Here is a 17,985-nt window from a genome sequence, read left to right on the forward strand (position 1 = left end):
CTTGATTTTCATTTTATTAACCGAACCCGATAAATATCTCTATTTACGTCTCATTTAAAAATAACTTACACATCATTTCCGAACACATATCAAATTTTTGGTCTCCATCCTTTTTTATTTTAAAATAAGATATGATACCAAATAAGATAAGATATTAAAGAAAAACAAAAATTCAAAGACTTGTTATTTATGGGTTTATATTTAGGTATAAACTTGTTCGGTCTAACCTACTAAAACACAGGTGTCTTTATTATATATTATACAGTTGAATATATTATAATAATAAATGGTAACAAAAACTAAATTATTTTGAGCCATATACACCGTTATACGGCGCAGTTAAGGCGCCATTCCATTTTCAGCTCTCATGTGTAAATTCCAAAATCAGGAATAGTATGCTTCTCTCTCTACAACATCAGCAATTTCCTCCATTTTTCCTCAAGTAGTTTCTCATTTTCGTCTGAAATCTTTACTCCATTACTGTAATAGAGTGAATTTTTTATACATTTTTGAGAATGGGGAGCAAACCTAAAGGAAGGACGACGATTGACGTTGGATCAGACGGAGTTGCTGTCATCACCATCATCAACCCTCCTGTTAATTCTTTATCTTTCGATGGTGCGATCATCTTCCCTCATGTCTGGCATCCAATTAATATGTTTATATGTGGGTTAAGTTAAATTTGCATTATGAGTCCACTGTTTGATTAAATCAGAACAATTAGGTTCTGGTGAGTGAGAATTGCTTTTTCTTTGGTATTTCTGATTGTTCGTTTCATTTAGATGATTAAACTGAACTTTTCTGATTATGAAAGTGAGCTTAGTGCATGAATAGCAATTAGTTTTTGTCTCCCAGTCACTTATAGTTCTTGGTGATGTGGGTTTGATTCCTATTCAATTTCTACCCATTTTTGGTGCAAAGTTTTTGTTTACTTTGAATATAATTTTACTGGTATTAATGCTTAAGAAACTTTAGTTATCCTGAGTAAACAAACACTTTGGTAATAGTAAAACCCTTGATTTCATTTGAAAACATGATCACTAGATCAAATCTTATAAGTAAAATTCACAGGAAAAAAAACAAACTTTTGGGACAAGAGAATGGTGGGATTGGTTAATTCTTGTAGAGTTGTGCTTTCAAGATCCAAAGAGAACAATTGAATAAAGGGGGAAAATGGATCCAAAACAAGCAAGAGAGAGTTCTGGCTGTGGAAGAATACTCGAATATTCGAAAAATCATGAGGATGATGGATCAATTGACTGACTAACAATGTCTATGAGAAATTAGCAGGATTATCATTTATAGTCTTTGGAGCCAAATATTTTGTAGGATTGATCATCTTATGCTTGTTTGGGATGAGAATGAAAATTGGAAAAAACAGGAAGATTGTTGAACTTTGATTTAAATCATTGAATATATAGAATAAAACATTAAACATATGTAAATGTAACACATTCTGAAATAATGATAACAGTGTCCTCGAAGAGTACAAGGTGAAAACTTTTGACGTCTTTCATGATGAACATCAAACCTTGCTAAGTTACAAAATTGGTTTCAGTTTTTATTTTCAACATGTATGCTGGACCTGAAGGTTCATCATACCAAGCTACTAGGTAGATGGTTAATTTATAATGTTGTTGAACATTTTCCAGTACTATCCAGCTTGAAAGAGAGTTATGACCAAGCCTTGAACAGAGACGATGTAAAAGCAATTGTGCTTACTGGTAAGATTTCAACTCTTGTGATTAATATCTTATAGAGCATCTCAACACTAATGAAAAGATATGAATCTTACCTCTAATATGAAACAGGTGCAAATGGAAAATTTTCGGCAGGTTTTGATATCACTGCCTTTAGTACACTCCAAGGAGGTAACAGTATGTAGATGACATGATTGTTTTAGTCTTCTTTGTTGCAACATCACATAGAATCTGAAAAATAAATTATTTTTGCAGTCCAACCTCCAAAACCTGGTTTTGTCTCAATTGAGATTCTCACTGATTTTCTCGAAGGTACTCATTAAGTTTTGCTTTCCTTCTCGTTGCATTTCCCATATTTGTGTATTAAGGTGTGACAAGTTGTTTGTTAACCACTTCTCTTTCAGCTGCAAAAAAACCTTCAGTTGCTGCTATTGACGGTCTAGCCTTGGGTGGAGGTCTGGAGATTGCAATGGTATATCATGTTTTATAATTCAGCGAATTCTATGCAATTTTAGTAACTTATGCTTATACTTTCATCTTGTCAGGTATGCCATGCACGGATATCTACTTCAAATGCACATCTAGGCTTGCCTGAACTTCGGCTTGGATTAATGCCTGGATTTGGAGGTACAGTTCACCATGTTTCCTGACATTATAGTAGAGCTAGAGCATGTATATATTTATGTCTTAGGCTCAGCATTGTTCAGTTTGTTTAATTCTTTAAATCTTACTCTGTTGTTTTTCTTCTTTGTAAACATAATATGCAAAGATACAATCCGACAGAGTTTTAACTGGATACTCTGATAAATATTATACATTGGGTCGATAAACCCTTTTCTACACTCTAATATTACTTTATTGCATCGTTTGTTTGCAAAAAATATTTTACTGAGTTGTCACAGATCATATCTCAATCAAATGTATTTTTTACTATCAGTCTATCAGTGATTTGTTTTGGTTTTCAAGTGGTCATAAGTGCTAATAAACAAACCAAATTGAGAACCCTTGATAATGAGTATATTGTGAAAGGACATCAATATCTAGTAAGGGAAGATACAAAAAAAATTGTTAGTAAAATTATGGCTACAATAAATTGATAGTAAATTCTGACTTGCACTTGTGGTATATTAATAAATTCAATTTATCCCATAGGAACACAACGGTTGCCACGTCTTGTTGGCCTCGCAAAATCCCTTGAAATGATGCTGGTACGCATTTTCGTTGCTTTTCCTTTTCCTTATTTATATATAGATTTCTTGTATCTGATCTCTTTGTTTGTGGGTGGGATAGACATCAAAGCCTGTCAAAGGGGAAGAAGCTCATAGTTTAGGCCTTGTTGATGCCATAGTCTTACCAAATGAGCTGGTAAATTCTGCTCGCCAATGGGCTTTGGATATTGTCGAACATAGAAGGCCATGGAATGTTAGCCTTTACAAGACTGACAAGCTAGAACCAGTTGACGAGGCAAGAGAAATATTCGACTTTGCAAGAGCTCAAGCCAGGAAACGAGCTCCTAATCTCAAGCATCCAATTATTTGCATTGATGCTATTGAAGAGGGCTTAGTTTCTGGTCCCCGAGCTGGGCTTCAGAAGGTTTTAGATCTTTCAGTTAACTTTTACTCAAGCATATTACCATTTCAATGATCTGATGCTGGCTGTCTGATTTTGACAGGAAGTAGAGTCTTTCCAAGAACTACTAGTTTCAGACACCAGCAAGAGCTTACTCCATGTCTTCTTTTCCATGGGAGGAACCTCAAAGGTAATTGAAGTGAACACAAATATAATTGGTAGCGCATTCAGAAGAACCAAAGAAGTTGAATATACTTGTTCCTATTCATATTAACTTTTAATCTCTAAATGAACTAATGAATTAGTTAATTTCTCTATTGTAATCATCATAGTTATGCTTTCAGTTTTTGTATATCCTCTTAATAAGGTAGATTTACAAACTAGAATCTATTATATATTTTCTTTTCTGAAGTCTGGTGAAGTAGTATGAAAGAAATTAACAAAAAAAATCCACTTTTCTCACTTGATTAATAGTTTTGAATTTACCTTTTCCAAAAAGATAAATAGAAGGGTTTTCAAAAGTTTGAGATCATGAGTTATGCTCATCAGCTCATGATGTGTTTACCTTTCATTAGATGCTTTGACCTCAGCTGTTAAAATAAGTTTGTTTGATAATACAACTTATCACATAGATTAATGATTAAGTGTTAATTAAGTTCATCTGATAACTTTGACTTACTATAACTTAATTATCGAGATTCAACTCAAATTAAGTTATAAAATTTTAATTCGGCAAGCTATGAATTAGTTAACTCGGTAATCTAATAAGAGCACTAGGAGACAACTTTTAACCCTAAAAATAATTTTTTATCACTTTAAGTATAGAGTAAAATAGTCTTTAAATACTTGCTCAACACTAGTTACCCATTTTATCAAATCAACCTATATACAAAGTACTTAAAATTTAAACATTTTATCAGACACCCAAACGTTGTCCTATGTTGCAGAAAAATAATTAGTCTTAATGTACATATTTTGAACTGAAAACAGGTCCCTGGAATTACTGATCTGGGTTTGGTACCAAGACAAATAAAAAAAGTTGCTATTCTTGGTGGAGGATTGATGGGCTCTGGAATAGCAACATCACTGATTCTTAGTAACTATCCTGTAATCCTGAAAGAAGTGAATGAAAAATTCTTACAAGCTGGTCTAAACAGAGTTAAAGGTGTGGTAGTGTCCACACAATGTTTATTTGATTCAGATCTTCTTCACAGTTCAAACGAATTTTAATTACTAAATGTTTTCTTCAGCCAATTTGGAAAGACGAGTTGAGAAAGGAAAAATGACTGAGGAGAAGTTTGAGGAAACTCTTTCTCTTTTGAAGGGCGTTTTAGACTATGAGAGCTTCAAAGATGTGGACATGGTTATAGAGGTGAACATGAGACATATTGCTGCAGTTTAACCTTATTGTTTTCGGATTATTGACTAAAGTATTTTTTTTGTGAATGTAAACCCGAACAACAGGCTGTCATTGAAAACGTGTCACTAAAGCAACAGATTTTTCTCGACCTTGAAAAACATTGCCCTGCAAATTGTATCCTTGCAAGTAATACTTCTACAATTGACATAAACTTGATTGGGGAAAAGACCAAGTCCCAAGACCGTATAGTTGGAGCTCATTTCTTCAGGTAATGTTTGGCCCAACATTCCATCAACTTTTGTAGTTTCCACCTTTAATTTTTGAACTGCATGCTTCTCGTTTGTGGTGCAGTCCGGCACATATCATGCCACTTCTAGAAATTGTTCGAACAGAGAAAACCTCTCCTCAAGTAATTGTCGACGTATTGGATATGGGGAAAAAGATAAAGAAGACCCCAGTGGTAGTTGGAAATGGCACTGGTTTTGCTGTAAACAGAATGTTCTTTCCTTACACACAATCCGCACTTTTGCTAGTTGAATATGGTGCAGATTTGTATCAAATTGACAAGGCAGCTACCAAATTTGGAATGCCTATGGGCCCATTTAGGTATATAGTAATAGTGTTTGTTTTCTGTATAGTCTTAATAACCCTTCATCAAACAAGTCCTTACTAGTCTACATTGGTTGCTTCATAGTCTTGTGTTAATATTCATACAGAATGTGTGATCTGGTTGGTTTTGGAGTTGCAATGGCAACTGGATTGCAATTTGTTGAAAGCTTTTCTGAGCGAACTGTTAAGACAATGTTGATTCCACTGTTGTGGGAGGATAAACGAACAGGTGAAGTTCTTTCAATAGGAATCATTTAAAACCCCAATTAGCCTCTTTTTTTCTGAAAGGCGGTTGTAATTGTTACAGGTGAAGCTAATGGTAAAGGATTCTATTTATACGACGAGAGACGCAAAGCACGCCCTGATCCAGAACTAAAGAAAATGATTGAGAAATCAAGGGAGATTTCTGGAATTAATATTGATCCTAAGCTAGTGGGATTATCTGATAAGGATATTGAAGAGATGATACTATTTCCAGTGGTGAACGAAGCCTGTCGTGTGCTTGATGAAGGCATTGCAGTTAAACCTTCTGATCTTGACATTGCTTCTATCATGGGGATGGGTTTTCCACCATACAGGTTAGTAATTTTAATGGAATTAGTTGCTTTTGAAGTTTATATATAAGTGTTATCTCTTTAGAAGATGATATAAAGTTAATATTATATGATCAGGGGAGGAATTATATTCTGGGCAGACACATATGGATCAAAATACATATGTTCTAAGTTGGAGGAATGGTCAAAAAGCTATGGAGAGTTCTTCAGACCATGCAGATTCTTGGCAGATAAAGCTCACAAAGGGGCATCTCTGGTAAGACCAAGACATAACTTTTACTTTTCCACAAACACAATCATGGTCTAAATTATTTTCTAGAATATTGTGATTTTTCTGGATTATAAAAGAAAAAAATGATAACTAATATACTCAATTATATCAATAAAACTAATATCATTTCTAAGTCACATACATATTGAGGTTTTTTTGTGTGATATTTATAGAAGTGAATTCATTTTTGCAGAGTTCTGGAGTAGAGAAGCCGAAATCTCGCCTATGAGACAGAAGGACGTGTTCGTCGATCATTCATCTGTATTCTAAGAATTTCATGGCGGTTCTTGGAGATTCATACGACTTGGAAACCCTTTTTATTTGTCTTGGATATTTAGACTTCAAAATAAAATTCATAAGAAGATCAATATGTGTTACTAATTCAAAACTATTATGTTTAAAATTCAGCTGATTGTGATAGCATCTAATAACCAACTTTATTGTCAAATGAAATAAATTATATATTCATGGGCACCTTATTTGCCAAAACTATTCTCTTGCTGTTTGAACATTTTTTATTTATTTTTTTTGTTTACAGCTAGATTGATATGGATTTTTTTGAGATTTTATCCCCCTTTTTTTTTATTAAATTACTCATTTTATTAAAATTTATAAAATTTAAAATTTAAATATAAAAATAATTTAATAATTTAATAAATTCAAATAATTTATGTTTTATCTCAATAATATTTTTTAAGACAAAATATTCAAAAAAAAAAAAAAAAAAACATCTTCATGACTACAAAAATCTATTTATGTTTTTTTTAAAGTTGGGTTTGGATTCTCTTTAAGAGTGCGACTCATCCTCACAAATTAAACATATAACCTGTAAACACACTTAGTCAATTAATCATTCGAGACTGACAAATATATCTGAATCATCATATTTTTTTTTTTTAATTCCCTATCCAATGGGTGTTGAATATGGGAAAAAAATAATTTGCCACGTGTAACGTACACATTGCTGCACATGCAAGTTACGCTGTAATTTGAGCTTTGCTTAGTGTCACAATTTATTTATTGGAGTGTGAAAGTGATAGAAAACAAATATCAATTTTTTAATGAATAATAATATTGCAAGAAGGTAACGTCAATAAACACATATATTAATTATAAAGATACGTTAAATAATTAAAAATAATAATAATTTAATACAATATGAAGCAATAACCTAACTTCAAATACTATCCGTTACTATTTTTAAGCAGCAACCAAACATTTCCAAAACAAAATGACAACTCTATATATTATCAATTAATTATAAGAGAATCTTTTTTAATTGATATTTCACAATAAATACATTTAAAGGGTATTTAATAATAATAGAATATAATTTTAAATTCAATCTCATTAAACAAAATATCTTAATTGAAAATAATTATTATAAAAAAAAGGGTAAAATAAACATTTGAAGGAGCAAAGTTGTATTAAATAGTTGAAAAATGATTTAGACAACAAAAATATAACTGCCACGAATTAATTGTTGTTTGTCACACTTGCATTAGAGAAATAAAAAAAAAACTATTTCTAAAAAATAAATAATAAATTAAAAAAATAGTCATGTTCAATGTGCTCTTGCTTTCGTTTTTGAAGATTGTAATTTTTTTTAAAATTTTTTTTTTCCTTGCACAAGTGATAAGATACATCATTATTGTTTTCTTTCTAAATTTTGTTACCCTATTAGGGGATACTAAATTTTAAAAGAAATAGTTTTTGTTTGAAATTAATTTCTCATATTGAATAATGGTTATAATTCTTTTCAAAACCAAATAAACTTGTTGTTTAGTGTATATATTAAATTATAAAGTACTAATTTAAACAAATAACCAAAAACTTAAAATTTTAATACTAATAACTTTTTGAATGGATTTTTGTTTTACATTATTGTACTTAAGTCTAAAATAAATATATGATTATATTGGTACATTGAAACGGACTAATTACCGTTAAATTACGCAATAGATATTAAAAAAGATTTAGGGTTTACGTTACTTATAATAAATTATTAAATGAAAGATGCAATTAATGAAATATTGAAAAACACGTCAGTCCATCCACGTGCCACGGGGCGTCTCTCTCTAGTACATTTTTGCCTTTGACCATTTGTTTCTCTCTCTAGTTTTTTTTTTATATTTATATTTTAATATTTTTTTATATATATTTTTTTTCTATAGATTTTGCTCTTTTCCCCACCACTATTTACTAATAAAAACAAGCAGATACATGTTTGCAGATACAAATCTTTAGTGGTCCTATTCCTTTATGGGAAAAAGAAAATATATTAAAACTATTAAAAAATAAAATTCAGTTTTTTTTGCTAAAAAAACGTGATTAAAAAAAAAAAGATAATTTTGTACATATTTTATTCCATCACAATTTACAATAACTAAATATATAATTTAAATTAAATTCACTTATTAATTTTGATGATTATAAAATATAATAATTATTATTATGACCTAATGATAAAAATATATATATATTAATTTAGTAACTTAAGGTAAATGAACTTTGTTATAGGTGGATAAATATCTCTTTTAAATATTATATTATATTCAAATAAAAAATATTATTAAACTATTTTTTAAAAAGTAAGAACTTTGTAGAATCAAATATCATTTAAGTTCAATCACATCAAACGGCAGATATATGTTAGGACATGAGCTTGAGTATAAAAAAAATAAAAATAAAGTGTTTGTTAAAAATATGACACGACTCTTTAGATATTTTATTTTATTTTAAAATTAATTCATTATATATTTATATAATTAAAAAACAAAAAGTAAAACCCAATTTCATGCATTTTTTTATAATTTTTTTTATTTGATTAAGTCCACTCTAACTCTAATTATAGATTTGTCATTCCTACCACCCAATTAATAAATATTTTAAATATTAAGAAAATCTAAATATTCGAGATTTTATTTCTTTTAATAAAACTCTTCTATCATTGTGTAATAGATTTATAATAAAAATTATTAGTGACTTTTGGAAACATGGATTGTGGCAACTAAAAATACGAGACTTACAATACGAGTCTTTATCCATATAATTTTATAATTGACTATCTGGTTGGAAAGAAAGTATAAAACTTTTAACAATAAAAGTAGGCCGTTAAAGATTATTCACAATGTCATTATTATGACGATGTCGGATATTATATTCAGAAAACATGTGGATTCGTGTGGAGATCTTATTGCTATTTTGTAGATATTCGAGTCAATTAATTATTGTAATGTATTCAATTTGTACGTATTTTTTAATGTTATGCTTTTATAGTTGTGCTTAAACGATTTTTTTATTAAATGGATCATTTTAAGAAAAAAAGATTTGCAATGAAGTCGAATAGTCATTGGACATCGATAATTATATGTAAGTATGATATTGATTGGTTTGGTTAGTTCACCAAAATGTCTAATTATCCAACGGTGTGTAGCATTTGAAGAAGATTTATTCTATGTAAAAAGAAATTTATTGAGCAGTCTAGATTCATTTTGGGGATGATTATTCGATTAAATTTTGAGACAACATTTGATATAGTATCAAAAGTCTAGCTACGACGTATCATTAGTTTGTTTTCATTGTTATACATAGAAATGTCATAGTTAATGACATGTTTGATCATCAGTCTAGTGATTTTGCTAGCCGAATTATATATAAAATGAGATTAAACATTTTGGAGACTTCGTCCCATAATATAGTTTTATTTTTGGTATGATACAAACAAATATCATCGTCTGAACAAAACGTTATGCGTTGACAAGATATGAATAGTTTCTATGTGGGACATTGCTACAAGCCGTTCACTAAGACGATTCCATATAATTTTTGTTGTGAAAAACTTTGGGAGTCAAATATTCCATCAAAGATCGCGTTTTTTGGATGAAACATTATTCATGGTGGAATTCTAACAAATGATATGTGAATGAAAAAATGTTGTATTATGCTAGTCGTATGTGTCACGAAAAGGATGAATCAACTCACTTATTTTTGTATCATCGAGGGGTGACTAATATTTGAAATCTTTTGTGGAGTATTACTGAGATTAATTGAGTGATGCCCAAGTCTTTGGGTAGTTGCTATGAAGTTTGGATTCAAACGATTTATATGACAAGCCTATATATTTGGGTTACTATCCTAATTATTTTTTAATGGCTCATTTAGTTGGAGAGCAATCATCAAATTTTCAATAATTGTGGTCGTCTGATGCATATCATTCATAATACTATTATTATGACATTTTATGAGATTCGTTCAGAAAACCAATAAGGAGTTAATCGTTTTTCTCGAAAATTTACGAGCTCGAAAATTTATTGAGTACCTTTTTTTTTCATGTCATTTTTTTTTATGATTAAACGATTTTTTTATTTTTAATATATATCAACCTTTTTTTTCAAAAAATAATTTATATATTTATACCCTTAATTTTTTTTAAGCAATGACATTTTTTAAAAATCATTATCCATTAATATTTTTTAAATCCAAGTTCCAATTTAGGAAAATTCTCATTATTTTTTATTATGCTATCAAAATTTTGGTTAATTATTATTTTATTTTTATTTTGTATAATATACTCTCCTTCTCTCTCTATTTCTTTTTCATTTACAAGTTACAACCAACTATACTGTTCTCTCATTCATCTCTCTCTCTCTCTTTTCCCTGTAACTCGAGGAGCGAGAAAGTTGAGTGTCTGCAACAACAGGAACAAACAAAGGGTAGCTGAAAAACAGGGGGGGTTTGTGAGTTTTCTTCCGTTAAAAATGGTGGCTGAATTAGGTCTTAATAATCTTACCCACCACCAATACGATGAAGATGATGGAAACATCCATTGCAAAAACCACCCTTACAAGAACACTACTCAAGGTGGAATCTGCGGTTTATGCCTCCAAGATAAACTCGGTAAGTTAGTTTCCTCCTCTTCTTCTTCATCTTCTTTCCCCGTCGCCGTTTTCCCTTCTTCTTCATCCCCTGCCACTGTTTCTCCCCCTTCTTCAACCTCTCTTTCTCTCCCTCCACAATCATCATCAGAAATCACCCATCGAAACAACCCTTTCTTCCTCTCACACAAAACAAATAACAACAAAACCCCCAAAGATTCTCTTCTTAAACGAAGCAAATCCACTGTCAATTACTTCGCTGAATCTAACAATGATAATGATACCCCGAGGACGAGGAGGAGGAGAAAAGGGTTTTGGTCTTTTCTCATGAAAAAATCAGATAAATCTCGTAATGAGATCTGTTACAAACAGAGGGAAACGAGTTATGTTGTTGTTGAAGAAAACGAAAGCCCAGATGCGGCTTCGTTTGATAGGAGAGTATCGAGATCCAGATCCGTTGGTTGTGGTAGCCGGAGCTTTTCCGGCGATATATTCGAACGGATCTCTACTGGGTTTGGCGATTGCACGTTAAGACGTGTTGAATCTCATAGGGAAGGGAAATCGCAGATGGGTGTTTCCGGTCACCGGAGTAGCGTCGGTGGAGGACAGGATTGTGTTAAAGGAAGAGTCAAATGCGGTGGAATATTTGGAGGATTAATGGTGGCTTCTTCTTCATCGTCTTCGTCGTCTTCATCTTCATACAGGGTATCTTCTTCGACGGAAGATGGGAAATTTCCGGTTGGGAATAGAAGCCATAGCAGAAGCTGGGGATGGGCATTTGCTAGTCCGATGAGAGGTTTCAGTAAACCGCCGTCGTCGGCGGCGGCGACGGCGAAGAAAGAAGCATCTTCCAATTCCAATAAGAACCTCACTCCCAATCTTAATGCCATACCATCTCTTTTGACTGTTGGAGGGTAAAACTGTCATTTCCATTTAAGCTCTTGTTTTACATTTTGCCGTCTATAATATCTATGATGTAATCTTTTGTGTTTTTGAGATTGTTATTTTTGTTGAATTATCTTATTTTCTATTTATCATACTTTATTTTAAATAATTATATTATGTGAAACATTGTTTTAAAGCCTTAACCCCTTTGTTTGGTTGGATTTTTCTTTTCTTTTTTATATAATTTCAATCAAATTTACTTTCTCATCATCAAATTTTATTAAAATAAACTTATTCAACTATAATGATCATTTAGTGGCTTGCATGTTTAATTTTCATTGGATGTCTCAAATGAATTAAGATTAAAAATTAGTAAAATAATGTCAATTATTTTGGGTATTGTTTATTCATGTATGATGATGATGATTCACTTTGAATGGAAAATAGATATAATTAAAAAAAAAACATGTAATAATTGAATATGATAATGTGGTAGTTGATTGATGATGATAATGCATGCATATATTTAACTCGTGGTGAGAGGTGGGGCTTTAATTTCTACATATAAAATGAATTAAAAATATATATAATATATATCTAGTTAGTTGCCCATGTGATTATCACATAATTAAGCACAATTAAGTCACATAATTTAGAATGACTCTAAATAGTAATAATTTCCTTATATGAATTTTGGATCATACTATTTTTCAACATCAAAATTTTAAAAAATAAAAAAATAAATAAAATGCCATATTATATTTTGGGTTCCAATTTAACTGACAGGATTAAAAAAATTAATAATAAAATTGAATGATTAAGTGGAAAAATGTAGTAGGTCCAGTTTGGATGTGCAAGAACAGTGTTTGACAGATTGTAATCTTTCCTATTTGATGTTTGGGGGAGTAGTACTGTTCTTACTCTGTAGTTTACCAGTTGACAGCTTTTCTTAATTGTTTCTGCTACCCTGTCTCTCTTCTTCAATTTCTTCTGCTAACTATTTAATTTTCCCATAACATTTATTACCCTATCTTATCATAATATAAATGATGTAATTGTTGAAACAAAGTTAAAATAATAAGCTCAAGATTTCCTTTAATATGTATAAATTCAAATACAAAACTATTTACAAATAGGATTAGTATACATAAATTGATGTTTGCCATCAAATAGATAAATTAATGTGTTATCTTAATAAAAATTCAATATGAACAAAACAATTTTATACTATTTATTTTAGGATGTAAGCAGACAATCTCATTGAGATTCTCAATTTTTGAAGATACTTATTTTGAATGAGCCGAGCTAAGCTAATAGGATGAACCAAACAAGTTATACATCATGAACTTCTCACTGCGCACGTCACTTAACCGGGTTCTATCGTGCATTGGAACCCATGGTTATGGACCCGAATCCATTAGTATGGAACATTTTATTTTCCAAGTGAAATCCCCTAGTATATGAAAGAGTCAAAAAGTGCTTTCGTTGTTTAAGAAGCCTTCGTATCTTAATGCACGTATTTAATTTATTCGGAGCTATTAGAGCGGGATCCACTTTTTGGGGAATATGAGTCGAAGCAATAACAAGAATATTTCTAGTGGAACATCTTTCACAATCTCTCCAGTCCAAATCAAATGACTGATAATTTGGTTGAGATCAATCATGATTAAAATTAAAAAATATACATAATTTAAGCATTCATTGAATAAAGTTATTTAAAATAATAATTTATGATAATTTTAAAGAAATAATAATGTTTTTTCTAAAGATTTTAAAAAATATTGATATATATATATATATATATATATATAAATAAAATATATATTTTTTAAAATAGTGAGGATTTTAATTAATGAATTGAGATGAGAAGAGAATGAAATGATGTTTGATTTTTTTTTAATTATTTGAATAATCCAAAACGCCTTACTTAGGTCTTGTTCGGTATGAATTTTAAAAAATTCATACAAAATCAAACATCATTTCACTTTATTTTTATCCATCACATCACTCAAATCATTAACCAAAATACTAAAATACCATTTATTTTAAATTATTATTTTTTATTTTATTTATATATATAAATACCATTTAAGTCTTTTTATAAAAAATAATCATCGCTTCCTCAAAATCATCACTGATCATTATTTATTTCTCCCTATAAATTTTTATGAAAACCTCAATTCGAACCACCTCTTAGATAATATAAAATTGTATTTTTTTTCTTTTAAAAAAAAATAGATATATATATATATTATAATTATTATTAATGCCAGAATAAAAAATAGATTTTAAGTATAATTATATTATTTAACAATTTTTTTTCTCAATAATTAACAGCAGTTTGTTCTGAAAACAGTATCACCCTTTTCATACCTTTTAAATGTTCCTATTTTGTTATTTTTACCAATAACCGTGTTTTGTTCAATTTTTTTTTTTTTTTTTCAAGTTGTATATTTCATCTTAATAACGGTTAAGGTCTCTAATATAAATAGAGAAAACACACAAGACACTCTCTTTCAGATAGGAAGCAAATGAAGATAGCATTTGCAAAATCTGACCAAATCTTTGACAATTGAAAATCCCAAATACATCAGGGCCACAAATGAGATATAATAAATAGGAATGGTATGATATTGCACCTGAAATATCAGCATATCATCTTAAGATTCCTCTTCACCTTCATTAGCTAGGGTTGATCATAAGGGTTGGGACAATACAAATTTAAATTAAATTTGTAATAATTTTTTTAAAATTTTCTTTTAATTTATCTTTTTTCTAAAATTAATAATTATAAATTTTATAATTACCCAAATATATATTCAAATTAAATATATAACAATAATCATTTTCTTCATTTCCTTTATACTACTAATAGATTGTTCCAATACTTCATTTTTTTCATTTTCATTTTGATTCAAAAGTAGAGAATTTTGATTTTTTTTTGTATTAAACAATTTAGAAATTGAACATACTAATAATTTTGTCATTGTCTTGGGTCGTTTCTTGATATTTTTTTTATAAGCACCCGACTTATATTTTCCAAACCTTATTCGATATTTATCATTTATATTCTTCTTCATCATTTAAACCTAAAATATTTAAACTAATTTATAAATTCTAAAATTAATAATAAATTAATGCATTAAATAAGATTATTTAACTACATCTAGACTTCAAAAAATGAAAAAAAATATCTAGTGATAGGGTCGGGTGATATATTTTTCGTAATTTTGAAGTCTGATTTGATAATATTGATGATATATGATCTGATGTCTCACAATAAAAAAATACAATGATAGATATTTTAAAGTGGTAAAAGTTTAGAAAGATAAACATAAGAATAAAAAAAAAATTAAATAAATAAGTGCATTAATAACATCATTATCTCAAAGATGATTTTTACTATCTTTGTAAACTTGAAAATTGATAGAAGAGAAGTTAAAAAATATGAAAGACGTGGACCTACAATATTAACATAGAAAATGATTCAGGGTTAGAAAATTATTAGGTTACAAACTTATAATATAAATAGAAAATGATGACTGCAATAATAGGATTTATGGTTAGAAAATTACAACTACAATATTAGGTTAGAAAACGGAGGCAACCTTAAAATAAAAAAGAACTTAAAATATAATTAATTACACATTTGATTTGTCATAGTTTCTGCCTGTTTTCTCTATCATAGTTTTTACCTCTACTCCATTCTCTTCTTCATCTTTTGCTCATGGACTATCAAAGAACTTTTGTAATTCATCAAGTGACAAATTGTCAGTATCCTTTTATTCCTCAAATGAACATACAATATTGTATTTTATTTATAAAGACTTTAAGATCTTTTTCACAATTGTTACTGTTGGAATTATTTCCAATATTTGGGTACATATATAACTTAATAATTGTATATTAGTTGTTATCATAATAAAGATTAAAGCCCAAATAAAGTGATCTATTAAAGTATAAAGGTTATGGGCTTATTTGGACATCTATAATAAATATGGGGACATATTTGTGTAGAAGCAGAAATATCATTCATTATTTCGTTGATGGGCCGAATAATAAATGGGTATATTAGGGCTAGGTCCCCAACCCATATAGATAGCCAGCCTATTTGTTTCTCTCATCGAACAATAAGGATTTAGTTCATCTCTCAAGAAGGCTATCGATAAAGGGTTGGAAGACTTAAACCCCACCCACATCAAACATTCCGATCCAGGTCCAGATCCAGAACGAGAAGATCCACATTCAGATTCAGGTCCAGATCCAAGAACAAGAAGAAGAGAATAACGAAGAACAGCTTAATGAACCGTTCTTCATTAAAGATCCAGGTACGTTTCCGCAATTACAGTTTATCTCGATTTATTGACATAGAGAATTAAGAATATAGATTTAAGGATTAAAGATCTAGACTAAAGAAACTAACAAGTGGTATCAGAGCCTCTTTATGTCGATCTATTGAGATTTAAGTTTATAAGAATTTTTAAGAATATGATTAGACATTTTTTTTGTTCTTGATCTAATTTGGCTAGTTATGTTCTTTATCTAATTTGGCTAGAATGGATAATGATAGAATGAATTAATGAATAGTAACAACAATATTTGATGTATATATTAATCTAAAATTTTGGATTAGATTAAAATAAAGAAAAGACATCAAGTATCTAAATAATTTTAGATATTCAGATTAATATATTTTGTTTAAAGAATTATGATTAAAGAATGGTTCATATTCTCTAATTAGATATAATATATGAATATTTAATTAATTAGAAAGATATAATAAAGAAGTTAAAATAAAGAACTGATCATATGTTATAAAAGAAAGATATCAAATATTGAAAATGATTTGTTAAAGAATATTTGTTAAAGCATGAGGAAGATGAACAATTTAGAATCGATCTTTATTAAATTATATGTTATAGTAAAGAATTAAAGACTCTAGACATCATTTTTCAGACGATTTTAGAATCATAAAAAATAAAGAATGATGGAAAAGTTTTATTTCAAGAATTGGATTTAATTATTAATTTGAAAATAATAATTCAAATTAATAACCTGAATTTAAGTAGAGAAATATATGGTAAAGAAGTTGAATTTTTTTTAAAGAATTGGTCAAATTAATATATATTTATTATTAATTAGATAATTAAAGAGATATTAATAAATATATTATATATATTTTGGTTATATATATATATTTTGAGTACGAATTAATTAAGGAAATTTGAATTTTAGAATAATAATTTATTATCATTCTAATTATATAATAATTATATAAGTATGTAAGGAATTAAGGAATTCAGTTTTGGAATAATATTATACTTATTATAATTAATTTAAGGAATTAAATTAATAATAATAATATATATAAGGAATTAAGGAATTCAGTTTTGGGATAATAATTAATTTAAGAAATTAAAATAATAATAATAATAATATATATAAGGAATTAAGGAATTCAGTTTTGAAATAATAATTAATTATTATAATTAATTTAAGGAATTAAAATAATAATAATTATATAATTATGTAAAGAATTAAAGAATTCTTTTAAAATAATAATTAATTATTATACTTATTATAATTAATTTAAGGAATTAAAATAATGATAATATTATTTTAATTAGTTAAAGATTGAATAAATATTTATTCCTGAAATAATTGTTAATGTATTAATACATTTATATACAATTAAGAATAAAAGTAAAATATATTATGGAATTCTAGAATTTTAAAACTTTAATATATATCTATGATATAGGTTATGACTTGAGAATTATGTAAAGAAAAAATAGTTACTTATCATGTTTATAATCTTTTATGAATATTGATTACATTAAGTTTGTAATATATTTAATGAATTAGTATAAAAACGGATGTATTTAATGTATCATCCATTTAATTTATGACTTAATTAATGTATGGAATATATTCAGAAATAAGAAAAAGTCAATTTATATAAATATATTCAGAAATTAAGAAAAGACAAGAATAAAGAGATTATTATTTTATTAATAATAATAATTTACAATTAAAGAATAAATAAATATCAATAACTTATTTATCAAGAATTAAGTTATTTATTCAGAATTAAGGAAATCAATTAACCTAATAATTGATAAATTTAGAATTTTGAGTAATCTGTGTAATTGATTATTTA

General features: G+C 28.4%; 1 protein-coding gene across 1 annotated transcript; it reads left to right on the plus strand.

Annotated features, from left to right (window-relative positions):
* The first annotated feature begins 366 nt into the window (after positions 1–366).
* Positions 367–6,533, plus strand: LOC124919945 (peroxisomal fatty acid beta-oxidation multifunctional protein MFP2-like). The gene is made up of 17 exons (XM_047460310.1): positions 367–618; positions 1,653–1,724; positions 1,812–1,877; positions 1,956–2,012; positions 2,105–2,172; positions 2,246–2,327; positions 2,853–2,908; positions 2,991–3,293; positions 3,373–3,459; positions 4,260–4,434; positions 4,520–4,659; positions 4,701–4,897; positions 4,981–5,235; positions 5,346–5,467; positions 5,546–5,816; positions 5,910–6,048; positions 6,257–6,533. Exons 1-17 carry the CDS (start codon positions 516–518, stop codon positions 6,290–6,292), a joined length of 2,229 nt encoding a protein of 742 aa, XP_047316266.1. The 5' UTR covers positions 367–515; the 3' UTR covers positions 6,293–6,533.
* The last annotated feature ends 11,452 nt before the right edge of the window (positions 6,534–17,985 follow it).

This window comes from Impatiens glandulifera, chromosome 1, assembly GCF_907164915.1.
Source record: "Impatiens glandulifera chromosome 1, dImpGla2.1, whole genome shotgun sequence".
In the NCBI taxonomy this organism is placed as follows: Eukaryota; Viridiplantae; Streptophyta; class Magnoliopsida; order Ericales; family Balsaminaceae; genus Impatiens; species Impatiens glandulifera.

Excerpts from the sequence above, each read along its gene's own strand:
- LOC124919945 (XM_047460310.1), top strand. The coding sequence starts at position 516 with ATGGGGAGCAAACCTAAAGGAAGGACGACGATTGACGTTGGATCAGAC. Across the intron at positions 1,878-1,955 it reads TACACTCCAAGGAGGTAACA|TCCAACCTCCAAAACCTGGT; the intron begins GTATGTAGATGA and ends TTATTTTTGCAG. Across the intron at positions 3,460-4,259 it reads CCATGGGAGGAACCTCAAAG|GTCCCTGGAATTACTGATCT; the intron begins GTAATTGAAGTG and ends AACTGAAAACAG.